At 31.2% G+C, this 27,125-nt stretch overlaps 5 protein-coding genes across 9 annotated transcripts; 3 read left to right on the forward strand and 2 right to left on the reverse strand.

The window, feature by feature from the left end:
- The first annotated feature begins 958 nt into the window (after positions 1-958).
- LOC113852776 (acyl carrier protein 3, mitochondrial) lies at positions 959-3,582 on the forward strand. The gene is made up of 3 exons (XM_027483146.1): positions 959-1,102; positions 1,950-2,152; positions 2,307-3,582. The coding sequence occupies exons 2-3, from the start codon at positions 1,958-1,960 to the stop codon at positions 2,496-2,498; spliced, it is 387 nt and encodes a 128-aa protein (XP_027338947.1). The 5' UTR covers positions 959-1,102; positions 1,950-1,957; the 3' UTR covers positions 2,499-3,582.
- On the reverse strand, positions 2,990-4,624 carry LOC113852775. Its single transcript, XM_027483145.1, has 2 exons — positions 4,384-4,624; positions 2,990-3,339 (listed from the first exon to the last, which is right to left on the reverse strand). Exons 1-2 carry the CDS (start codon positions 4,622-4,624, stop codon positions 2,990-2,992), a joined length of 591 nt encoding a protein of 196 aa, XP_027338946.1.
- Positions 4,625-11,367: 6,743 nt separating this feature from the next.
- On the forward strand, positions 11,368-12,694 carry LOC113846665 (nuclear transcription factor Y subunit B-3). 3 transcript variants are annotated; one of them, XM_027475181.1, is made up of 2 exons: positions 11,377-12,256; positions 12,287-12,567. In XM_027475181.1, the coding sequence occupies exons 1-2, from the start codon at positions 11,742-11,744 to the stop codon at positions 12,342-12,344; spliced, it is 573 nt and encodes a 190-aa protein (XP_027330982.1). In that variant the 5' UTR covers positions 11,377-11,741; the 3' UTR covers positions 12,345-12,567. The 3 variants fall into 3 exon arrangements, with proteins under 3 accessions (XP_027330972.1, XP_027330982.1, XP_027330991.1); XM_027475190.1 differs by having other exon boundaries at positions 11,377-12,226; positions 12,257-12,567; XM_027475171.1 differs by having other exon boundaries at positions 11,368-12,694.
- A 3,710-nt stretch (positions 12,695-16,404) lies between these two features.
- Positions 16,405-21,489, reverse strand: LOC113866921 (nudix hydrolase 2-like). Of its 2 annotated transcripts, none has more exons than XM_027501726.1 (9): positions 21,131-21,487; positions 19,983-20,212; positions 18,813-18,878; positions 18,540-18,677; positions 17,984-18,061; positions 17,848-17,898; positions 17,689-17,723; positions 17,129-17,237; positions 16,405-16,833 (listed from the first exon to the last, which is right to left on the reverse strand). In XM_027501726.1, the coding sequence occupies exons 2-9, from the start codon at positions 20,169-20,171 to the stop codon at positions 16,633-16,635; spliced, it is 867 nt and encodes a 288-aa protein (XP_027357527.1). In that variant the 5' UTR covers positions 20,172-20,212; positions 21,131-21,487; the 3' UTR covers positions 16,405-16,632. The 2 variants fall into 2 exon arrangements, with proteins under 2 accessions (XP_027357527.1, XP_027357521.1); XM_027501720.1 differs by having other exon boundaries at positions 16,438-16,833; positions 17,108-17,237; positions 21,131-21,489.
- A 1,120-nt stretch (positions 21,490-22,609) lies between these two features.
- On the forward strand, positions 22,610-26,244 carry LOC113852619 (trihelix transcription factor GTL1). Of its 2 annotated transcripts, none has more exons than XM_027482934.1 (2): positions 22,610-22,876; positions 23,691-26,244. In XM_027482934.1, exons 1-2 carry the CDS (start codon positions 22,650-22,652, stop codon positions 24,451-24,453), a joined length of 990 nt encoding a protein of 329 aa, XP_027338735.1. In that variant the 5' UTR covers positions 22,610-22,649; the 3' UTR covers positions 24,454-26,244. The 2 variants fall into 2 exon arrangements, with proteins under 2 accessions (XP_027338735.1, XP_027338736.1); XM_027482935.1 differs by lacking the exon at positions 22,610-22,876 and adding an exon at positions 23,020-23,275.
- Positions 26,245-27,125: the final 881 nt, after the last annotated feature.

The following is a 27,125-nucleotide window of genomic DNA, read 5'->3' on the forward strand; positions in this document are numbered from 1 at the left end:
TTTATAAGCTAACTCACTTAAGTGTTTCTAAATTAAGGTGGTAAGTATATTATGTCTATTTTATTAAATTTAGAGAGATTGTCTTCTAAAAAAAGTTCAAAATTTTATACTTTTAAAAAATTACATTATTCATTTTTTAGAGATAAGTAAAATATATTTTAATTTGTTTTAATATAAATAATCATCGTACATATTAATAAATGGTTTTTTTCATAGTTAAAAAAATTGATAAAAAGATTTTATTTTATTTTTTTACTTTATATAGATAATTCTTAGAGTTAAGGCTCAAGTCAAACTTTTTTACTTTATATAAATCAATTTTTAAATGTCGATTTGTATTTTTCTTAAGTTTAACCTAACTTAATAACTTAATTTATAAAAAAAATATTTTAAATAAATACAAAAATTACTTCTAAAAGATCTAAACCTATAAGTTAGTTTACAAACTTAAATTTTTAAACAACAACAATAATAATATTAGTAGTAGTACTTGCAATTCTACATTTGTTTATATTTACTTAAATAGATAAGTCTATTTTGACTGTGAAAAAAAGTTGATCTATTAGGCTCAAAAAGTTTTTCAGATGATCTGTTAAGTATTTTCAAACAAACATTAAGTAAATATTCCAATTTGATTATGTTTATGCTAAACCAAAATATATAAATCTACGTCTATATATTAAACACGAAGTCTTTATTTGAAACGCGAATGTTTTTAACAGTTATATTAAATGAAGTTTTTTTTCTTCAAGTTATTATCTTTTTATATTTAATATTTTTTGTAATTTTTAATTTTTATTTTGAATTTTTATAACCTATTTTTTAAAAAAATATAAAATCTACTAAATTAAAAAAATAATCGTACAATATACTTTAATTTTTATTATTTTAAAAATATTCGCTACTTTCATTTTTTCGGGTAAATTTAAATAAAACCTAGATGCTACATTACAGGAGCATGATAGTGAAGTAGAGAAAAGGAGTGCCTCACCACTTACCCCCATTGAGTTCTGACTCTCTCTGAGGCAATATATCAAACACCTACCCGACCGGTTCATTTGTCGGCATATCTGACCAAATCCCAGTCACTGCGCCAAATCTCGTGAGTGCCCACTTCTGTCTCTCCCTCTTTGAACCTTGATTGCACTCCACCACTCCTCCTTTCCATTTTATTTGTTGCTATTTGATCATTGCTACAAGTAGGTTTAGCCAATCCAAGTTTCTTTTATGGAAACATGATATCACATTTCAGATGTATGTGTTTAATTGTTTTTAATCTCTCTCTTTCAAGACAACACTTAAATGGAAACGTGTTGACGTAACCGTGACACGCTCGTTACAATTACCTTGTCCTTACTTTTGTAATGATGAAGGAGTTTCATATCTACCTTGATCTTGATGGAATGTAATACAGTTCCTGATGCCAAGGAAATAAGGACAAGCACCTTTCTTTGTGTAATCTTGAATTGGTTCTCACTAATGAGTGATTTCTAGTTTGACAAGAGACCTTACTAGTGGTGTTGTTGGCATCTGAAAGTTGAGACCTTTCTAGTTTTAACTTATGTCTAGCTAGGATCCTTATTGCTCGCTAGACCGTGGCTTAGGTTTATTTATTTATTTATTTATTTTCGATCGGTTAGTTGTTTTTCTGTGAAAAATTTTTTTACCATATATTTCTTTTTTTATTGATTTTTATGGGCCATACGATTTTGTTTTATGCAATGTTTATTGCTTATACTGGTATGTACCTTAGTGATTTCTTAGCTTCAACTAACTATTTTAATTTTTAACTGTGAGGAAGAATTGACAAACTGTTTTGAATGAGAGAAAGGAGGAAAAATCCTTTATTATCCTCACTTTCACAGTTTCACTCTTCCATAACCCCTCTTCTGTGTTCTGAAACTAACCCAACTTGGATAACTTTGAAATAGTGCTTGGATCATTTGCAGACTTGAACATGCAAAGCATTAAGAAATCTATCTTGACTCGTGTGAATTTGAGGAGGTCAACCGAAAGATGGTTGTTGGCTGGGGATGAGAGTGTGCATGCACAATTGAGATGCTGGTGCTCTTCAAAAGCTGCCAGTTCTGATCTAATACTGGACCAAGTAATTGCACTGGCCAAGAAGTACGATAAAATCGATGCCTCAAAGGTATTAAATTAATGGTCACTATGAGATTTACATTTACAATCCATGTCTCTGTTTTTACTAGTAATATATGGAAGAGTTCAAAATATTGCTGAATTTTCTTTGTGTTGAGGGATAACATTGTTCTACAATTCTATTCTAATTGACCATTTTGTAGGTTACTGACACAGCTGATTTTCAAAAAGACTTGAACCTTGATAGCTTGGATCGGGTGGAACTGATTATGGCCCTTGAAGAAGAATTTTCAGTTGACATCCCTGATGAGAAGGCAGATAAGCTTACTTGTTGTGCTGATGTTGCAAAATACCTAGCCTCTGAAACTGATCAGAAAGATGTGCAAAAGTCCTGAATTCTAGATGTTACTTTTAGTATCTGGCATCCAAGTTTATGTGACTGTGCTTCACGGATCTCTGTTTAATCAGCTTAGCTGCAAATACGCATGTAAGGTGATCTATTGTTTGCTTCATTCAGGTAATTATTGGTGGAATCATTCTGTGGTGAATTTTGTATGAGGCAATGTTTTGGTTTCTAGAATATAAAATTGATCAAGCCCAAATTCTTAAATACATTCATTAACATCTCAGTTGTATGATAATAGTCATTGAACGCTTCTGGGATCAACCTTAGCTTTCTAGATGACCAAATTCTAGCGGTATTTATACAGAACACATCTGTGTCACTCACTCCCGCAGTTTCACCTACATCTTTTACAGACTGTTCATAGTTCTGTATTTTTTGTAGGGAAATGTTTAAGACCCATACAACTCAATGCTGTGACTAAAAGAACCATCCAAATTAGCCACAATTCTCTTTATAAAAGTAATTATGAAATCCTATGGCCTATGTATGTGGTGTATAATAATCTCTTATTCCCCGCTCCCTTGTTGCCTCAGACATTGAATGCGGGAACCTTATGTTTCCAGCATTGTAAGTGCGGATGCCATTCCCAGAGAACAGCAACTTGAGTCCCTTGTGTCTTTTGACATGCGCTGGCCAGCATGGTGATCCTTTGGGAATTCGAAGAATTTTCACTCTGCATATGTTTTCCAAGTTGGAAATAGCATGAAGGTGGGAAGGGAGTTCGATGATGAAATCTCCAAACTCATCAGTAACTCCTCTTGCTACCATTGATTTACTTTTTCTTTTTCTTTTGGTAGCATGACTTTTGCAGTTGACAGAAGCCAAAACTCCTGTATGAATATTGAAATTAATCAAATTTGTAAGCAAAGGAAATTTCATGAATTTTGGAAATTCAAGACGAAAACATTGCTGCAACTGGTGTCATGTTTCAAGAACTGCAATCAGATATTCAGCTTTTGCTTGCTTTTTTAATAGTGTAACTAGAGTCTTGGTGGAAGCTATTATACCTCAGCTGCTATGCTGGGGACCTTCCTTGGTTGTCAACTTAAATGTTATGAGTGCATGTGTTTTACAGGTTGATTATGTTTATGAACCATTTTTAGTATTTGATAAAGATGGATTCACACCTCGGAGGTGTGAATACACCTGTGGGCAGAAAGAGAGCAATAAGAAAATAAGAGAGATAAACTGATAGATATGATGGAAAGAAAAGAAAAGAAAAGAAAGAAAAAGAGGGGTGTAAAGTATACAAAAAATATCATATTAGTTTTAGGTGTGGTAATTAATATTATATGTTCGCAGCATATATCTAGGGATCGATTTTGTAGATACGGGCTTCTGCATTCCTTTTGAATCAACAATCACTAAATAATAGAATAATTAGAAAGTGCAAATTCAATTATAATCGTCGCAAAACATAAAATTGGTTGTTTCTATCTTTTTTTGTTATTATATATATGTATAATTACATAATTGACGTATAATTTGGCCGGAGATTTGGAACCATTTTCGTTGTATTTTCTTTCCATATCTTTCCTTGTCATTGTACAATCGATAATGTCAGTAAGTTTGAAACAATGTTTTTCTTTTCCAAATTAGAATTTTTCCCAAAACGTGAGAGCCACCTTTTTCACCAAATTAAACAATTGAGCACCAAACAGCTGTAAATCTTCGGTTTTGAAACACTAATGTCTGTCTTAATTTGGCAACAGATGCTTTGGCTAGCTTAGCTAATTGAGTTTGCATTCTACTTCTTAGTTTGATTTACTCAATAAAACAGGCCAGCTTATGATTAGTGGTATGGTTGTTAGTTTATGAATATAGCATATTTAAAAGGAACGAGCTAGAGTATTAGTTCAAAACTATTCATATACCTCGTATTGGCCATTCCTGAGAATGGTCCGCTCGACCATGGAAACTAGCTTCACAATAAACTGAGCCTGTCACAAGGACTGTAGATAGCTTCTCCTCTCCATAGCCAGCCATTTGAACCATGTCATCTTTGCTAGATAACTTGAATGTCAAGTTGTCCTGTCCAAACGCAGGAGATGCAAGCAAAAAGACTAAGCAGAGAAGCAGCATCACGAGGGTATGGCAATGACGAAAGTAGCTCATCTTCTTTGTGCTTGTGTTTTGTTTATAAGCTTTGGCTTTACGTGAGATGAATATGTTAAAGCGAACCAACCCAAGAATAAGGTACTTTATAAATACTTGCAAGGCAATCCATCCTTCGCTACTCAAATTACAGATTTGCATTTAATTCCATTGTTTCTGAGTAGGGTAAAATTTGATTTTAGTCCATGCTGTTACTTAATCAAATATATATATATGCGTGGACGTTAATATTATAATATAGTTTACCCGCGAGCATGTACGATATCCTAATGAAGACTTTTGACAAACTATGATAAACCAACTTAAATCAACTAAACACTAGCTATTTCATTAGACAGGTAGAAAACCAGGGGTGACGGGACCAAAAATGATGTAAATTGGAGACTTGATTTCTCATTTTCGCTTAAACAAGCACAACCATCAGTTATTTTTTCTTACTAGTAATAACTGATGAGAGGGCAGGTAGGGAATTCAAGTGTCAAGCTCAAAAAATTCAAGCAACAAAAGAAGTGTATAAAGTTGGTACCCTACTCTTATCGTCTACGTATTTTATTTTTCTATTGGACAATTAGAAAAAATATATATTATCGATTTAAAAGCATGAAGACAAAGTGTTTACAAAGCTTTAAGCACGGACACGTCTCACACATTTTTCACATAACAGCATAACCTTCTAGTCTTTGATTTTTGCCGCTAGACTTTAATTCAGGAGGGACACAGCAAATTTCTTCTCTAGACTTGTAGCATACCTGATTATAAAATGTTTAACAACAGTCCTTCAGACTGATTTTAAATAATTTAAAGTAATATGATTTTATTAAAAAAAATCGTTTATTATATCAAAAATATAAAAGTATGATTATTTTTCATTGTTGTAGTAAAATCATTTGTCTGCTTTCCTGTACTCTTCCCAGTGGACAAATTAAAACTCATCCAACGATTCCCATAACGTATGATATGGTCTATTTAGTTTGGCAATCTAACGTGTGAATTTGTGGAAAATAAGGTGAGATGGTGAACTCAACAATTGAATTTGGCTTCCATCCATAAATAATGTCTCACTGAAATTTTAGAAATTTCAAGGAGAAGCGAAATAGTCTTTTGTCACAGTGAAAGAAGAAGGTTGGTGAGTAAATCCATCGATTGTAGGGACGGACCTACTCATGCTTTTGGAGGCAATTCTTCCCATTGGTTTATTACATAATACATTGACTGTTGCTACTATCAATTAAATAGAAACTGGGCTCTCTACTTTGATTTCACTATCTATTATATATTTATTAATTATGCTAGTTTCTATTTATTTATCTAATTTCGTGATATGTAGTCCTATTAAAAAGACACATTAATGTATAAAAGCTTGTTTTTTAATTAATTTGACGGGCTATTGAAAAATTAATTTTATGAAAGATGAAATTGACAAGGCTAGCTAATGATATAAAAGTGTGTACAAAGCATTTAAGTTATAAGATTTATTCTCATGTTTTAAATAAATAGTTTATATGGAATATTTTTTATCAATATTTTTTCTTTTTGAGAATTCTCTCGTCTGATAGCGAGAGATTAATTTCTCCAGATGCAGTCAAACGTTAAAGTGAAAATGATTCTAATTGAACTAAATATTATATTATATACTTAATTCTTAAAGAATCCAAATCCCTCATTCTCAAACTAGTACATGTTAATTACGAAAGTTTGACTCCAATTGAGAATGTCACTTTCTAATAATTTCAAACCTACTTAGCTCATAGATGATCAATGCGAACGTAATTGAAATTATTTGAATTAATATGAATAACTTTTAATGTTTGATAACTTAATAACTTTTTTTAAAAAACAACTTAATTTACCATTAATCACTACGAATAACTTGATAAAATATAAAGAATATTATTTGAGTTTATCTTTCCGCGTGGGAAACGAAGATGTAGCAAACATGGCATAGTTAAGATTTTGAGCCTATATGTATAAAATAGAAGATTTTATTTCACGATTCTCAAAACATTTTGAATGTCAATTTACACGGCAAAAAAATTACACGTCTAATTAGTCCAAATATTAATCTGTACATATACATAAGAAAAATTAAAACTCTTCTTTTCGTTATTATTTCGTAAAATATTATTATATTAATTTTATCAAATTTAGCAGAAATATGATTAATAGCTTGTTTGTTTTTGTGATGTTGTGATAACACAAATAATCATTTTTCTATGATATTATTCATTTTTAAGAAAAATTTGATTGCAATTGAAGTTTTGTTATCAATAAATTTGTTTAGTGAATGTGCAATAATAGATAACTTAACTTAATATGAGTAGTCTTTGTTGTGCACTATTATAGTAAATTTTATATTAAAAGAATAATTTATGTCTTAATTAAGTAAAGTATTTATTATGTTACAAAATAATGTGGAGCTATAAATATAGAAACTAACATTTTGTTACATATATAAATTTAATAAAATTTGAAAAATTATTAATAGTAATATTATAGGATTTTTAGATCACTATGGTACATAAAATATACTCTTAACTAATTAACTAAAGGATATATAATAAGATTTGTTAAAAGTTGAAATAATTAATAATGAGAAATATTTAGAAATTTAGATTAATGTGTTTGTATAGAAGGTAGAGAGGCAATTAGCTTAAAAGTGATTATAAAAGAGATGTCTAATCGAGGAGTAATGGGTGTGAATGAATGATAAGCAAAGCACCTGTGACTTGACCTTAAAAATTGAAAGAGTGGACCCCAGAGTGGATGATGAGTGCCAGGTGGCACAAGTTGGGTGGTATGGATGGTTCCTCCAATAATCATTTTGTCATGACTCTCATAATTACTCAACACTGCTCATCGATTTGTCTCATACATTCACACACACTTTCGTAACGCTGACGAAACTCAAACCTCATTATCAATAAATGTAAATGTAAATATAATTCTTATTTTCATTCTCTCAGAGTTAGAAAAGATTTTCTTTTACACATCATTTGGTTGATTCATGACACTCACTTGGGGCACTAATGAATATTCATCATCCCAGAGGTATTTTTTATTAATTTAAATTCACAGATCTATTGTTTATTCATGTTTTTATATGCACCCTTCAAACAAAGTATGTTATTCTAATGGTGAATCAATATTCACAATCCCTAGCATGTGCTGTAAACACATTACACTGCTCATACCCTAAATTATTGGTATCGTTTCGACATTGAATGACTCGTTGCCCTAAGCCCATACTAATACTACTTTTTTGTTATAATATTAATTAAGAAACTAATAATAATATTTAATACTATTAATATATTATTTATTTCATTTCATATCAGTAAATCTTTTCTTTTAAAATTTTTATTTCTTCAAATTTCATTGTATTATTATTATTGTTTTATATTTGTTACATTATGGCATGTTGCAAGATAGCCGTAAGCTCTTTTTTTTTTTTTTTTAATTTCAAAATAGAGCATGTTTGTTTAAAATATATCTGAATTCATATTTTTTTAATTTTTCTATAATTTAATTTTTTCAAAAATTTAATTATCAAATAAATCATTAAAATCTCATATTAATTTTCTAAAATATGCATAATTGTTATCAATGTTACTATCACTTTTATTATTATTATCGCCACTATCACTTGAGTTATCACATTCCCAAGTCATTTGATATGAACCCCATTTGCACAAGGGCTGACTTAGGATCTTTAGGGTTAGAACCTTGTAGAAAAATTTGAAAATTTAGTGATGAATTTCTGGGCAAATTAGGTGTTGGTCCATGGTGTTAAAAATGAGTGAAAAAGGAAGAAAAAACGCTGGTTTGGTGGTGGTTGGACAGAATTTTAGAAATGACGGTATCTCGAGTTATAGAACTCCAATTGAGGTGATTCCAAAACGAGGTGAAAGTTCTCATTCTGAAATGCAATTTAGGCTCAAGAATCATTCAATTTGGCTGAGTAGAACGAGAGTTATGATAACGAAATAATTCTGGGTAGATTTGAGTTTTTTTTGGAACTTTGGTGAAGAATTGAATGGGGGAAGGAAAGAATCACTCTTTCCAAGGAAGGCAACACACAAAGGGATGTGAAAGCCCTTTGATACAGCCAAGGTGTTCTTGAATCACTCAAGAACTTAGGAGAATCACTCTCACTAAGATAAAAGAGATAATCTCTAATATTTCTGAATCAAACTTAACTTGTCTTATTGATAAGAATGGTTCAGCTTATATAGAAGCTTTACCATCAGAATTACAAAGGTTCCATAACGGAAAATGAAACTACTTGATGACTGATTGTAACTGAAATTGTGGCAACCAAAAAGTCACCCAACAGCCACTATGCGCCTCTTGGTCTTCCAAAGGCTGATTGTAACTGAAATTGTGGCAACCAAAAAGTCACCCAACAGCCACTAGCTATGCGCCTCTTGGTCTTCCAAAGGCTGATGCCTAAGTTGCCAATTGGGCCCTTATTACAACTTGAAATAAAACCAAACCAAAGCCCATTAGTTGATTAACCACAAAACATAATTTGGTCAGCCAACTTTACAAAGGATTGGGCCATTATTTAAAACAAACTAAAAACTTAAAAACTGAAGCAAAGTGGCGCCTTAGTTCTCCTCCATTTGGACCATGATGCAATTCACAACCTTGGTCTTTTCTCCTTGAAACTTGGGCTTGTATTCAATTAATATGGACAACACTTGTTGAAGAGCTTCTTTTGCTCTCCTTGCTCTAGCCCTTGTCATAGGTCCTCCAAGTCCTTCAAGAGGATCCTTGCCCTTGCTCATGGTCATGTCCTCATCATCATTCGTCATGGTAGCTTTCAGCATTACCTTTATCATACTAATTAATTGTTATTATTGTCTTTGTAGTTCAGGGTGTTCATGAAGTAAGTAAATTCACTCAACTTGAATAATTTCTAAACTAAAATTAATGGATTGGCTATGTTAATTGGATATAATTGAGTTTTGAAGTTATAGGCTCATAATTTTTCGGATTAGGTATTGGATTTTTCCTTTTTTGCAATCTAATGAACTTCATCCAACTTAATTATATGTAAAAATGTTTTATAATATTCATATTTTAATAATTTGATGTGTATTTTTATATAAATATTGATATTTTTTAATTTAATATGATATTTTTTAATTTAATATGATATTTTTTAGTTTTATATGTTACATTTTTTTTAAGTATTTGATTACCCAATTCAAATCAACCGATTCACATATCAAAAAATGATAAAAATAGGCTCAACTTAACTAATAAACATCTTTAATTGAGTTATTGCCATTGTTATTGTCATGACTATCATAATCTATGTTTCCACTATTGTTAATACTGACCTAATGGTTAAAATAACTATGCTTGCTACTATAATGAGTTACTATGATTTTTATAATATAAATCTATAATCATTACTTAATCAACAAGCAAGCTTAAATTGAAAATAAAAATTTATTAAAATATAAAATTTGGTGTTTAAATTTAAAAATTAAAAATTACAAAATTTAAATTTATTTATAAAAACCAGTTTTTTTAATCTTTTAAACTTAAAACTAAGAACCAAACCAATTAAAGGGCCTTAATTCTTTATTGGTATGTTTGTAATTATAAATTTTGCTTAACTTTATTTCAAAAAATGTCAATGATTAAATGATCAACATTAGCCATGGAAATGATAAAACTTTAACTTTTTTGAAGGGAGTAGAATTTCTTTAGTTTGGCCATGTGTGCTGATTGACTTTGGAAAATCTCCAATGAAAGTATTTTTCATAATTTATTGCTACATTCTATTCAAATCAAATATTTTACTATGCATATTATTATTATTATTAATGAGAATAAAACTAAATATTTCTATAATTATGAAAAATTATTTTTCTTTTAAAAGATTCTTAAATAATTTTTAAAAATAGTTTTCAAAGACTTTCTTTCTTTCCGAAATTAATATATGTAAATATTATAATGGTATAACTGTTTTCTTGTTTTAAAAGCTTTTTTTTTTCTATTGCTCAAAATATTTTTAAATATTTTTTCTAAAATTTCCAATGCGTCATAATATACTGTCGGAATTAAACTTATGTCACATAATAAAAACTATCTAGTCACTGATTCTTTTTCATAATCATTTATTATCCTGAATAATATAGAAGATAAAATGGGACGTATAAAAAATAAACTTTTTTAAAGAATCAAATTAAATAATTTTAAGGATAAGAATAGATTGATAGAATGCTATATATTCTTAACATAAAAGGTGTAAAGTGATGGTGTTTTTCTCACTTGTAATCAATTCTGAAATATACACTATATGTACTTGTTAAAATATCCAATTGCACCACTATTTTTAATAGAAATGGGTGATGATTCCCTAAATTTACACACATTTTTAATTTTGATGGCCTTGTCGTCATGACCCTCACAAGAGGGTTGTGACAATATTATATTCTTCATAAAATGATTTATTCTTCTCTTTCCCCCTCAGCTGAGCCATACTACAGAGACAGCTTAGGTGTTGTCTCTTTTGGGCTCTATTCAACGTCAACGTGGATGTTTGATTCTAAACCTCAATCCAACGCTAAACATGAAGCATACGCGTCAATTAATAACTTAACTCGTATAATCGAACGGCCAAAAATCATCCACGTATCAGAAAACAAGGCCATAATAATTAAAACATTAATTATTAAACTCCAAACCACTTAAACCATCTTAATTAATTAATCCAATTCTCCAAACCAACCCACAAATCAACACCCAAACTCCACTCACCCACTTCTCCCACTCCAACCCGCCATTTTCCAACCTTCCATGTTTATTCTGACCCGCTTTCAAACCCTAACTTGCTCACAATTCAATCCCAATCATTCACTGTTACCTTGTTCATCACTCACGTCTATCACCGGTCGTCTAGATGAATCTAAGGAAACCCACAATCCAGTCTTAATCATTATATAGTACACATCATGGACTTTTTCCCACTACCTAGCTAGCTAGTGAAATAGTACTATATATTAATGCTTAATCCCATATATATAGTATAATTATTTATTTTTATATACATATATAAGGGTGCGTTTGGTTGGTAACATTTCTCTTATATAGTGGTGAAGCTATGGCTGAGTCTGACAACGAGTCAGGAGGTCAAACGGGTAACGCAAGTGGAAACAGTGAGTTTTCTGGGTGTAGAGAGCAAGATAGGTTTCTTCCAATAGCGAACGTGAGTAGGATCATGAAGAAAGCGTTACCGGCGAACGCGAAGATCTCAAAGGAAGCGAAGGAAACGGTGCAAGAGTGTGTATCAGAGTTCATAAGCTTCATCACAGGGGAAGCATCGGATAAGTGCCAGAAAGAGAAGAGAAAGACGATCAACGGTGATGATTTGTTGTGGGCCATGACCACGTTAGGATTTGAAGAGTATGTGGAGCCTCTAAAGATTTATCTGCACAAGTACAGAGAGATGGAAGGGGAGAAAACTGCTATGATGGGAAGGCCACCAGGGGATCAAAGAGATGGGAATAATGTTGGTGAGGGTTATGGTCATGCTCATGCTCATGCCCATGGGAGTGTGGTGCCATCTCCTATGATGATGATGATGGGGCATCAGCATCCGCATCAGCATCAGCATCAGCATCAGCATCAGCATCAGCATCCGCATCAAGGACACGTGTATGGTGGATCTGGGACTGGATCTCCTTCTTCTGCAAGAACTAGATAGCAGGTTAATTTATGCCATCTGTTTTCCAAGGTTTATCATATATGTTAATTTATATATTCATGCATGTTTGATTTTAGAATTTGCTTGAAATTTCGTTGTTGGGATATATAGACATGTAGATATTATGGAGGGTGATTTGGGATACACACAAATTTTGTACGTATTCTTCTCTTTATATGAAGGAAGGGTAGGGCTATGGTTTTGTTTTTTTGGCTGGTTCTAGTATGGTGGTTTTTTGGTTTACAATTTTTAAAACAAAAACAAAGTATATAAGAAAAAGGAGGAAAATGTTTTCTTTTTACTTTGAAAATATGCTTCTTCATGACATATAAATTTTATATATAATTTTTGTCTTGTGATTTCTAATTTTAGCAGTTCAATATGATGCATCTATGTTACAGTAATATACTTTCCGTATTTGGCAACTGGGATTAGTATAAATGCAATCAACAAAATTTGATACAGTTAGTAGATGATTAAATTTCTTAGGTGATTTATAAGTTACCTACATGTAAGTTGAGACAACATTGTATATATTTTTTAAATTAATAATTATAATTTTTTTAATATTTTAAAAATTAAAGCATATTTATATATTTTATAAATAAATTATTAATTTTATTACTTATTAATATAAAATTAGTAATAATAATTATTCTTCTACACATGAGAGAATATAAAATGTCTTTTTTTATTTATAAAGTACTATAAAAATTATTAATTTCTTAAGCACATTAATACAATATTTGCTTTTTATTTATATAAAAAAATATCTCATTTGAAAAATAAAATAAAATAAGTAATTTTTATGCTTTAAAAATTAAAATTTAATTATTAACTATATAATATACTTATTATTTTTATATAAAAAAAAAAAAGTTTCAACGGATGGAGGAGGCAGAGCTTTCGTCACTCTAAACTTGAATGGTCTACTGATTCATGGATGCTGGCTTTTTTTTTTGAGTTAATGAAAATGGTAAGCGTTATAATTTTCATATCAACAACAATATGCACAACTCTTCATTTTTATAAAAATATTTATTGTATTAAAAACATAAAAAGTCATTTCAAACAGATGCAATCAATGTCTCTTAATTTTGCACTACGTGTATAAGATAGAAAAATCATTTTGAAAAAAAAAATCATTTCAATTGATTTGAGAGATGAGTAAAGTAAACTCTAAAACTTAAACTCTAAATCCTAATAAAAAAAACATTCTGCTGATATAACATCAGTTTTAATAAACTTATTTATTGTAATCTTATATTTTATATACAATAAATACTTCGTTCTTTTAATAAAGATTTATGATTTTTAAATGCTGAATGTTGATCCTATAGGTTAATATTAACGAAACTAAAATTTAAAAAGAGTTTTATTTATTTGTCATAGAAAGGTTTTCATGCAATGCTTATTGTCGCTACTAATTCCTGTATAGTTGTTCATTGAATTTAGTATACTGATCCCTTAAATGAATATACAACTTTAAATGCAGATACTAATCGCGTAATGGTAATACAAAACTCTTCGTGTTATTTTAAAGAATGAAAAATCACAATGCGCACGAAAATATAATGTCTTTCTAAGAGTGGATTTTTATTCGTTCGAATTTCTACTGCCTTGTTTGATTCAAGTGATTATTTTGCACGAATGTCTTCTTTAAATTGGTAAGCTCGTTTTTTAAGCTATTATCTGAATGTGTTACAAATTTAAGTGAACCAAAGTCTCATAATCTTTGAAGCAAAACGGAGATTTGTGTAGGATAAAGTATTGATTCTGAGTATACGAACATGTAGGTTCGTGTCATTCAAAGTTTGGCCTTTGTTTCCGATCGTGGTGCTATAAACTAACTATGCTTTGTTGCCTCTACTATGTGCATATTCTTGATGTCAATTATCCAAACACAAACCATTTAGCCATAAAAAAGCATTGACCCATTTCATATTCACATTATTGAGTTGTTGTCTTTGGTCAAGGGGAATGAATTATTAATATATGGTCCCGAAAGGTTTTGGCCATTGGCCGTACCCTTAGGCTAGATTCTTGCGTAAATTAACAGTACTTTGGTAGAAATAAAGGCAAAAACCTTAGAATGATACGAGGGGTTGTGAATTGGTTTTCTTCTTTTTGAAGAAGGCCAAGACTTTGTTGTCTATTGACGCTTCAGCTCAATGTGAAGGCAGGGCCACACAAAAGTCTTGATTGGAGTCTAATCTCGATAGATGATTGATTGTTGTTATTTAGTTATTTAGTCAAGATAGTGGAAGATTGGTTTTGAAAATTAATAGAATATAGGTGAAGGGGTGAAGAATATATCTTCACTTGTGCTATTTACTGTCCATGTGTGGGTCTATGTGAATCATAAACTGTTCTCCTTTTTGTATTCAAACTTTAGAAAGTGGAAACGTGACTTGGTAAAATATCAGAACTAAGAAAAGAGAAGAAAATATCGAAGCTCTAACATATAACCCCTAACATATCAAAGCAAATAAATTAAAAGAAAGTGACTTGGTAAAAGTGCCTCTCACATCTGAAGTTCGGTGCCTGAAGCAAATTTTTAGTAGTCTTTTAGTATTTATTATTCCTTCGTAGTTTATCTTTTTCCATGAAGTAGCTTTCCCTTTAGGAAAAAAAAAACTACGCATGTCATGTGCCTTGCTTCAAAAGAAAGAAGTACATTGAGAAAAGAAAAAGAGAGACAATTTACCTGTGGCACGACTAGGGTATCAATGTTGTTAATTATGCCATAAAGGATACATTTTAAGTAGGGTTGGGTATAAGATAAAGGTTAGTTATCTTTGTGGAGTCAATTTTAGTAGGATTAGTATAAGATTAGGGATTTAGTGTTTAAAAACTAATTAAAATTATGTTAAATTACGTTTTAATATGAAAATTATAACTTGCAAATTGAAAAATAGATTCATGTTTGAGTGAATTTAACACCAATCTAAGCTAAACACACCTTTAGTTATTTTTATGCAGTTATCTTTATACTTTAAGAAACAAAAAGAAGGAAAAAAATTAATTTTTTATTGTGTAACTATTAACAGTGGACACATCTTCAATCGATTTTGTTGTCTTAGGAATGTACTAATGAATTGAACTATTTACAAATTATTTAATTAGTACTTGATTAATTTCATCTATTCATCTTAACCAAAGGAATGAAAGATAAACTGTAAATTTGTGGTAGTGAATTATATTAAAGTAGTATTTGGTGACCATTCTTGTAAAAGTAAAAGCTTCTCCTATAAATTTCTATAAACTCTATTTTTGAGTTTTCGTTCATTAGAAAAGTATTTCTAGTTTTAAGAGTTTTTCTAAAATTATATTTAATCTGACTTCACTTTTTAAGGAAGAAATGTAATTGCCATCGTTTAAAATACAGAATAAGATCAGTTTTAAATCGTGATAAACAATTATATTTAACTCCTAAGTATGTCTAACTTGCCAGGTGATTTTTATCCTAAAACTTCTCCAAAATGCGTTTGTATAAAGTGATTTTGGACGATTGCTGCTGGAAGCAGTGCAACTTTTTGGTACAACAATTTGTTATGTAAAACTGAGGGCACTAAAAAACGACAAGAATAAAAAAAGTGACTTTGTAAAGAACTCATATCATAATAGCATTTGCGAGGAGCAGCAAAATTGGGAGGTGATTGGTGCACTCCACTCAGCACTGTAAAACTCATCAATAATCTTGTGCACTGCACCAAATGTGCGCGCATGACAACCAGCACTAACAAGCCACTGCCAAAATCGTGGATGATGTCAATATCCATGCAATTTCTTTTATGATGTATGCATGACTCCAAATAACTTACATAGTAGCATCATCATAGGTACAGTCCCAAGGTTCTCTTTGTGGCTCTGTATTGTGCTTATGCAATAAATTCCAACTTATTAAGAAAATGCTAAGAAGTGTTCCGAAAGTACTAATTAAGGAGTAAAACATAAATATTTTGTTAAAAAATTACTATTTTAATATAATTTTTAATAAAAATTTATTGATTCTATAATCAGTGTCCTCAAGGCACTAGTTTACAAGACCTTTTTATTTAAATGATCATGTATTAACACAAAAATGATCGTCTGCTGAACGTCCAAAGTTTCTGTAATCATCCTTACAGAAACTAAATTTGATTATCACTAAAACTGCTTTCAAATGACAAAGCCTACTAATGGTAAAACACTAACTTACCTGATGAAGACACCATTGTTCACATAATGAATCAAATAATATAAAGTAATTGAATATCCTTTCTAGTTGTGTAACCTTTTATGATGCTTACGAAGAATTGGACCTCTTCAAGGCCTCAGCTTTTAAGTACAAAAAACTCTTCTGGTCAGAGAAGTTTGATGATGTTGATACAGGAGAAAATCCAGAAGATTTTCCATCAATCTTTGCCAAACATGCATCATTTATGCACTTCAAAAGCTCACTCGTTTGTACAAATGGCTGAGCTGCATATTCCTCAAATGGCATCCACTGCAGCAAAAGAATAATATGAAGAATTGATGTCTGCCTTTGGCATAATGATTTTACATTTCCTCGGGATACTTTTTAAAAGTACAATTTATTGCCAGACTAGGATGGACTAAAGCAACTAAATTTTGTAAAACAAAGCTTTAATGTGAAGGGGAAGATGTTAAATGATAACTTAGCAATGGAAGGAGTAAGAAAAATGAAGATATTTTGATGGTCCTTTTGTATTGAACATTTTAAAGTACACATGGAAAACAAACAATAATTAATACTTAACCTTCAATTTTAATTTACATACCTGTGCATCCTCTATCTCAAAGCTCTGTATTTGGATGTCAGAAGAAAGGGGCCGCAACATGCACACGAAGAATAAATCTGACTTCTCAAAGAATGAATTATGACTTTGTCTGTTATCAGATATTCAGATGAAAGAAGAAAAGAGTGTTCAGTCATAAAATATAAACTCACAACAATCCAAGAAACTTCAAAAGGAAGAGAAAGTTCCTAATTCAAGTAACAAAAGAATTGGCAATGTATAAATATTTCAAGCATGTACTCTCCCATAGACAACAATAGTGCTAAAAATGTACATGTCAACATACACAAGCTTCAATACTGTCGTTTGACACAAGAAGATCTAAAGTGAACCCTGTAGTTGGTTAAGAATTCCCTCATCCCCTGTAGGATTTTGGACTACAAGATGTTGATTGGGCCAACGTCCTTCCATTAATCCCTATTCCCTAAATACAATATCAATGAGATTTGAATCTTCTATCTCCAATTTGAAGACTACATATTCAATCATTGCAACTTCCCATCAAGTATATGAATTGACATATATTCACATAAACATGCTACCTGAATGCTAATACTTCCAAAAATTCCGAGTCAACCTGAAAATTTAGAGAAGCCAGAATAATTAGGCTCAGAACAAATACCACCTTTATTGAAATCTGATCAAACAGCTAATTTCAGGACTAGCCCACAGTTAAATGGTACAGCAACAATATTGCTTACTCCTGTTTCTTCTTTGACCTCTCTTACCGCTGCCACACAAATATCTTCTCCCTGTAAAGGGAATGAGTGTATTATATACACAGTAGTGTAGATTCTTATTCTGTAATGGAAAAGTTATCATAGCCAACACATTTACCTGATCAACAACTCCAGTAGGGAATTTCCAGACTCCAGTTCCCTGAAATTGCCCACTATTTTCTTGAACAACTAGGACCTAAGATCAATGAATAACTAAAAAATGAGATATTAACTGCCATAGAGGGGCAAATTCTTAAGAAGTTTTATTAGAGACAGACATGTTGCGCTTTTTCCAATGAAGCTTCAGATAATGAACCAGACAGAAATTAATATCATGGGATCAATGGATGAGGAAATGAAGAGAGGAAATCAAATAAACAACAAAGATATGGCCCATCATCACTTTTTCTTTTCTATGAATAAATGAGAAGCAAGGTGCTTTTTCCCTTTTGTTTTTCTAAATGATCCAAATATACTAGTTCCTCTCAGGAATGAGATGCAACACATGTTAGGTTCTTTTTCATCCTAATCTACGATGTTATCATTTGATCAAGATACATGACTGGAATAACCGTATTTGTCAAAGGTACAGTCTCAAACAAGAGGAAGTCCTTCCAATCTAGCATAAGCTTGATTATGAAGCGCACTAAATGTGATTGATAGTGGGGAAAAACCTCTTGGTTTTCATTGATGACAAATGAACCAATGCCCACCCTGTGAGTGGCATTTGCAGGAATTGTACTTGGACTTTCAGGAATCCAATAAACAAGCATTAAATATTTTGGTTCTGCATGATGGTACCAAAAACCCTCCTGCGTATAAGTATCATGGAAATCATAGTTAATACATAGAATAGACACATGGTGACATTAATGTAACTCAATTTTCATCAACCAAAGTTCTCAAACATAACTGTTCTCATTATGGTAAGCAATAAAGTTAATCACCTTAACTAAAGCTTCAACAAGACTGACTAGATGAATAGGTAATTTTATCCAAACGCCCTTCTTTCCCTGTAAGACAATGTTGATCCATTAACTCAAATAAGAAAGGACAGTGAGAGATTCTAGATTCCCAGTACATGTAGTAAGGATAAAAATACCCCAGTTTTGTTGCTTATAAATGACAAGCTCATTAGCATATTTTATTTTTATTTTTTTTAATTTCAGACGGTCCAGATTCTTCTCAAACATGATCGCTTTTACAAAGCAAAATAGAGAGGAAACAAATTTATTAAATCACAAAACTTATGCAATTCAAAATGAAAATTTCTCCAATAGATCATAGTTGCTAAACTAAGATTATGACAGCCAGCTACTATAATGACATTCTTTATTGAGTAAAATTTTCACATTACTAAAGCTAAATGAGAATATACGTTCGACATATATACTGAAGGACAGGTCAATGTCAAAAGAAGAAACTACAGCTACTTAAGAATAAAACTTCATATGTGTTAAAATACATTGATGAAGGAGAAATTTTATTACCAAACAACACAAGGAAAACAAAAAGACGGCGATGATTTGTGTGCTCACATTATTTGTCCTTTGGCAACTGTACATGAAGCACAAAAAACACCTAACTAAATGCATAAACTTCACATGAATGAGCCTTAGGTCTGATCTAAAATTACACCATTATGTATCAATCAAACTGATAAACCAAAGATGTTAACTACATGACAAGAAAACAAAGCGAAGACACTGTCAAATCCCAATATCTATACATGTTATAATTACCCAGAACATAGTTATTGTGTTTGTTTTATTGCTCTCCAAGAGCTATGGCAAGAAGTGAATATAATACCTATCTAATTATGCAGGATTAGATCTATGTGAAAATTTTGTGTGTGTATATCTCCCCCTTTTCACATACGGTACATAGGTGGGGCCTCATCAAACTTTGTGAATGTCTATGACGATAGATAAAGAATTTTTGCAAATGATAAGGTCATGTGAAAATTTGACATGACAGGATCCATTTCCCTAAGCATGCATAGATTTTAATGGAACAGCCCTACATTTGATTTATCATATTTCCAGTATGCTTCCATCAATGAATGAAATCAAATAGGATGATTTTAATCACAATAAGCAACTAATATGAAAGATTACCAGCTGCTTCCAATGTGAAATTGAAGCTCTAAGGATCGAGACAAATGTTGTAGAATTCATAGGCTGATCCAGTTCGATAATAACACCACCATAAGCATCATTGGTTGATGTTAGTAGTTTAACCTGTTGAACTTGGTCTTGTGCAGACATTTCTGTGTCAGTTAGTGATACAATGGTTGAAGTTGACATGGATTGAACATGATGAACGGGGGTTGTGGCTCCAATCTTGACTATAAAGGAAAACATGAGAAAAGGTAATGTTAGACTCTAGTCTATAAAAAAGACCAGACTATATTTAGTATTTCTAAATAAATCAGAACAGAACTATTAAACACTTCTTATAAAATGGGAATAGCATCAGCTATCAAATGTAAGCAAAGACTATCAGTTCTCAAAGCCTACTTTTCCCAACTAATTAGGAAAGAAGAAGAACCAAACTTTTATGGTACCATATGGATGCATCATTGCATGAATATTACAAGACTTCAGAACTATTATGCAGCGAAAAAGGGTGAATTTATTTTTTATAGAGTGAATTAGTTCACTCCATTTTATTTTCTTGAGTTTTCAGTTATCTCCACTATTTTTAAAAACCAATCAACAATGACCTTTGAACCGGCGAATTTTGGCCGACAAAAAAAGAAACTGGATTCTAAAATAATTCTCTATTTGTATAACTTCCAAGGGGAAGTTACAACTACTCACTAACAGGGAACAATCTTAGAAACACAGACAAATGAGACAACCTTTTGTTCACTACAGAATTGTAGAGTTAATTGTGCTACGATGAATTGTACTCCTCATGATGAAGGAGTACCCCTAAAGGCTAAAAATTATCCAATGAAAAGCCCGGTGAAGTCTACCCAGCAATGCAAACCCAAATCAAAAGCATCAATGTTTGCGTGTGTAAGGATTATCTTATTTAATATTCAATTCAGGACCAGGATATAATAAAAAAAATGACTTGTCTCCAAAATTTAATGAAAACCAAACATGCACGTGCAACCAATAGAAAAAGGCTGAATTTTTTCAGTCATAAACGATACCCGAAAAGAAAAAGACACAGAATTTGAAACTGGGACACTGTCTATCCAACAGGGAAACGAGGTTCAGTATTGAAAATAGTTTGGTTTCAGTTCAGCACCTACCTCTTCTAATTGTTCTCGCTGTGGATATGAAGCGTTGGGCTCTTGCAAGATAATGGGAATTCCTTGTTGCGGAGAAGAGGAGTGATAGCTTTGTGCAGCGATCTCAGCATTTTGTTAATTCGGGTGAGTGTGAAATGTGAATCCAAACCACGAGCTTAATACCTACGTTATCGTAGCACCATTTGTGTCTCTGTTTTACTTACTTTTTCTTTTTAATTTATTTTTCATTTTTAGTTACCTGACCAAGTAATCGACCTGCGAGTGCGTTAGGAACTGAAATTACAATCAAAATTTGACGTTGAAAGTTAGAGAATTGAATGAATGAGATTGTCATTTGTGTTGGGTGTGTGATAGGGTAAGTGGTGAGACAGGGGACACGGCAGCATGGGGATAGCCTCGTCATTATGTGCCAGCAAAAGGCAACATCGGTATTTCAATTTAGGCTCCTGTTTTTGTTTTGTTTTGTTTTTCTCTTTTATTAAATTTTTATTTTCTATTTTCATTAAGTATTGCTGAGAAAATTACAACAACTTGGCTTTTTGTACTAGATAGTCAAACAACGAACGAATAATTTTATGTAAATTATTTATATATATGAGTAAATTATTAACTCTAAATTATATTTATTTTTATCTATATTATTCCCCATTGATGTTGATTTTTTTTTGTTTAAAGAATATTTGATAAGGTGAAAAATAAAGGATCTAAACTTTTTAAATTATACTTATATGATGTTTTAGTGAGCTAATAAAATTGAGCTTAATGTAATTTCAAAAAGAATTACTACTTTATAGGGTGAGTAAATGGTTAAAAGTGACACAAAATAATGTACTTATAATGATACTCTAATGCATTATGCATAAATCGATATTTATAAAATAGTACATTAACAATAAAATAGATTTTATAATACAAGAACATAATTGTATAAAGTGTTTGACTCCTAGTATGTTTGGAGTTAGACTTAAAAAAAATTATTTTTAAATTTAAAGAATTATATAATATTTATAAAAATAAATATAGATTATTTTATAATTTTAAAAAGTTATAAAATTGAATATGTTAATTACAAATAAAAAAATTATCCTTTATTTCTTTTCTCTTAAAAGCTTAACTCTAAACATGAACCTTAATTGTATTATTCTATAATAAACATGTATAGAGCATTGAATGTGGAGACTAATATTAATGCTTAAAAGAAGATTTAGTTCAATTCAACCTTAGTTTATTAGCAGCACATATAAACATTAATACATAACACATAAATCTTGTAGTTTAAGAAAACTAAAACTTAGCATTTTGTCGATATAATATATATATATATAGACACACACGCACATTTTGGGTACATAATAATAATAATACTAATCAGAAGAGAGAAGAAAGTGGTTGTAATTTACCCAGGTTTAACGCAGTAGTGATTTTACTTACCATTACCAACCAGTAACCACTGATTCCACCCTATTTTCACCTCTTCCCAAAACCCTTCCTTGGCGCCGCAATTTTTTTTTACCATCTTATGGACCTCTTCGCCGCCGACCACTTCCCCGTCCCCGACCACGTCACTCCTTTTCCCGATTCCGGCGACCTCCTTTACACCACCGACCTCCTCTCTCACCGCCACAACCCCCAGAAGCTCCGCCCAATCAGGTCCATCCCCTCCCCTCTCAATGCCCACCCTTCTCTACCCACCCGAAGGCAAGATCCCATCCCTCCCGGGTCGGGTCATGCCCCGCTTCCATCCGGGTCAGTTTCACTCCATCGCTCCCTTTCATGTCAACTTTTCGTTATTCATAAATTAATTAATATAAAATTCGTTTATTTCTGTCTTTTTTAATTGGATTTGATTTTTTATACTTTATCTTTTATCTTAATGTATTTATCTTAACTTTGCGGGATGAAGGCAAAACAACCATTAAAGTTATATCTCTCTTTTTTGTTTAATTTAATTGGAAATGATTGTGATTTGTGGATTGTGGTGATGACAGAGTGTGTGGTTTTTTTATGGGTGCATGCGATTAAGCGTTAAGCGCGAATCTGTGTCAAGCAGAGGTGGAGGTGCGGGGCAATTGTTGTCCATTTGATGCTCATTATGATTGGATTTAGAGAGAGAATGAGAGAGAGCCCACAACTGCTCACTACTTTGTGTTGTATTCTATTGTAGCATCCTTTTCTGATTCAAAAATGCTTTGTTTTGTGGTATTTTGTTGGTTTAAAAATAGAATCGTACGGTGTTTTATTTATAGTTTGGTCAAAAGTTATGTTTTATTTGCGCAAGTGTTTTTTATGCAGTGTTTATTGCTACTTTCATGTGTTTGTTGCCACTCCTACACGAGAATTTTGTGTAAAATATCCCTACTATTAGAGAGAGGAAAAGGTATTATAGACGAAATTTACTTAAATATGAGTGGTAACAGATGCCTAAGAGTGAATTTAGACACACTCGTGTTTGTAACACATGGAATGTTCGATGAGACAATTGGCAATGAGGGGAAAGTCCATCATGACAATTTCAACATGAATTTGAGCTGTTCTTTTGATTTGTTCTTCCTTATTTCAGCTCCTCTTTTGAGGGTGAGGATGAAGATGATGATTCATCAGCAAGTACTAAAGAACTTGGGTCTAGAAAGAGAAGGAGAAAGACAGTGAGAAAGCTTGAAGATTTCGTGAAGGATTTGGTGACGAAGGTGATGGAGAAGCAAGAGCAGATGCACAAGCAGTTAGTGGAAATGATAGAAAACAAGGAAAGGGAAAGAATAAAGAGAGAAGAAGCTTGGAAGCATGAGGAGATGGAAAGAATTAGAAAAGATGAAGAAGCTAGAGCCCAAGAAAAGACTCGCAATTTAGCCCTCATATCCTTCATTCAGAACCTCTTGGGCCATGAAATTCAAATCCCAGAACATGTAGAAGCATGCAGCAAAAGAGAAGAGGATGAGGTTCAGGTGAATGTTGGAAAAGATTTAAACAGTGATGCAAGTAGCAACAGATGGCCAGATGTTGAAGTACAAGCACTCATAACTGTGAGAACTTCATTGGAACACAAGTTTCGTGTCATGGGATCAAAAGGGTCAATATGGGAGGAGATACGTGAAGCAATGCATGGCATGGGTTACAACCGCTCTGCAAAGAAGTGTAAGGAGAAGTGGGAGAACATCAACAAGTACTACAGAAGGACGATAGGGAGTGGCAAGAAAAGGCGTCAAAATAGTAAAACTTGTCCTTACTTTGATGAGTTGGACATTCTGTATAGAAATGGGCTTCTCAATCTTGGAAATGCCCTGAGCAATACCAATGATGTTCCCAAGATTGAGGAGAAGGAGTAGAGTGAAACTTAAGAGTCATAAATATAGCTTGTGTAAAATTTCCTGCACTTCCCTATTTATTCAGTCATCATTCTTCTGAATTTCCTCACTGATGATGAACTTTAGTGGACAATATACCATCCTGTAACTCTGCATTTAAATATTAAGTTCATTGGGTTGAGCTTTTTTTGTTGGGGCGGTATAACACAATTGAGGTGATGTGGATTAAAGATAGTTCATGTTAAATTCCTACCTCTTCAGCAATTCTAATTAAAAAGAATAAGAGAACTTCATTCTTGTGATAGAAGTAAAAACAATTTTATATAAAAAGTAATTTGTGTTTCAGGGAGCAGTTCTTTTGGAACTTAATTAGGCTCGTCTTATCAAACAAATACTTACACAGGTGTTAGCCTAAACTTGTATGAAAGTGGTTTACGATTTTTTATTTTTTTTTATATATGTTATTTCTAACGGTTTTTTAAAATTTTTAAGGTGAAGTTCATAAATATAAGGTGTTATAAATTCTAATGGGATAAACTCTTGTTGCAAAATATGTTTCTTTACCTAAATGTCATACTAAAACTAAAAATAAAAATAATTTACTTTTCACAGATTTAATACCAGTGACTGATAAGACCTGTGAGTTAATTAATAAATAATTGTGTTTTTAAGCATATTGACAATGGTTCTATTTCTAGTTATATATATGTATGGAAAAACTTTACTGTAAAGGTAAAACTTAGGTTGATCATCTCCATTTCAAAAGAAGTAGTAATCTTTGACTGTCAGTTGGGGGAAGGATACCCTTAATCACATAAAATAAACAGCTTTTACACCATGAGGTTATAGGGTGTCAACATTACATTCCACTTGTTCTTATACTAGAAATTAGTTAACTATACTCTGTTGAATTTTCTTTTCTTTTCTTTTCTTTTCTTAGCTTTACTTTTAGCAAACATCTCAAAGTTTAACTAATTAATTGTCAAATTTAATAAATGAATCTTACTTCAATCTTTGAAATTATAAGCACCAATTATTTTGATTTTTAACCTTATAATGTTTTTGTTCCATCCTTAATTCTTTAAATTATTATCTGTTTCAATCCTTTAACATGAGAGTGTTGTAAAATTGAGAACTTGAGTATTTAATGCTTATAACTTTAAATGCTAAAATGAGCCCCTAGTCCAATTTTAACATTTAAACTGATTGTTTAAGGAAAGAACTAAATTGAATATTGGCACAAAATGATATTCTCAGCAAAATGAATTGATTTTAAGTTTGATGCGTGATCGATTGTCTTCAAGTTTCAAGTGTAATGAGATTAAAAGAGTTAAATATTGAAAATCGATAGATGGATCAATGATTGCTTTCGATCAACCTTTTGATTGATCAGTGTACTGACTATTGGTTAAATAAGTAAGTCTTTACTAGTTAAAAATACAAAATTATGTATTTGTAAATAAATGTTTCATGATTTTGACAATAATAAACACATGAACAAGTGAACTTACATAATGATAGATGTTCCAAGTCAAATTAATTCAACAAGTTTCATATAGTCTTAAGGCCTAAGATCCAATTTTGTAAAGATAATAACGTTATGGTATAATGGGTTCAATATTTAATTAAAATATAAAACATTTGACCTCATGCATAGATAATTGTTTTCATCAAAATAAAAATTCCAAATTCTAATTAATTAGTCTCTTAAACATAAGCAATCAGATAATATTTGGCTTAAAAATTGTTTTTAGAGAATAATTGATCAATTAACCTAATTATCATACACATCTTTTGTTATCTACAAAATATTAATTTGTAAAAAAAAAAAAAAAAAACAGATTTTTTTTGTGTCTTGTTTAAGGGATAGGAGACATCGTTCACATTGTAAAGGGTAAGACACCCCCTTGAGAGGAGTTTTTTTCAGACGTGGTATCCTAAAAATTAAATAGATATTGTATTGGTCTTTCTAAAAGAACGATTTTTTTATTTTTTATTTTTTAAATTTGCTTGGAATCGAAGTAAACATAGATTATAGATGAATAATAGTTGAGCAAAGATAAGTAGAGTTTATATCTCTCTGTTCCTAAACTATTTTATTTGATTACTTTTGCAATTGATTCATCGATGTTTGGTCACTAAAAAAATATCAATTATTAATAAATTAATATTAGATTAACCTTTGATTAGCATTGTTTTTTCTGACAAAAAATTTAACTATTAATAGACTTTATGAGTTTACATTAACAATATGACATATTATAGCAAAATATACTTTTATTAGTAAAAAATATTTATTATATACTATTAATACATCAAAAGTTAGTATGATATATTATTTGTTAGTATAAATCTATACAATTTATACTAATAATTTATCTTCTTTTTACAACGATTATCCTAACAAATGCTATTACCTAACACTTAAAGATGGTAAAATGAGTTATTCAAACTATATCACATGAGCCCAATTTGAGCTTTGTCGGACCGAGCAAAAAAAGCACTTAAATAGATCAAGTGAATTCAAACTCAATCAAGAAAAAGTTTAAACGAGTCAGGTAAAAAAAAAGTTCAGAATTAATTTACAATTAATTTGGCCTAAAATTTAAAGTTGAAACTTTTTACCAAAAAAATAAAAGGCTGATGATTTAATGGGATTAAAATTCTTCTAACACTTAACAATTTTTTTTATA

The sequence above is a fragment of the Abrus precatorius genome, unplaced genomic scaffold (assembly GCF_003935025.1).
Source record: "Abrus precatorius isolate BTA unplaced genomic scaffold, Abrus_2018 Scaffold10, whole genome shotgun sequence".
Lineage (NCBI taxonomy): Eukaryota > Viridiplantae > Streptophyta > Magnoliopsida > Fabales > Fabaceae > Abrus > Abrus precatorius.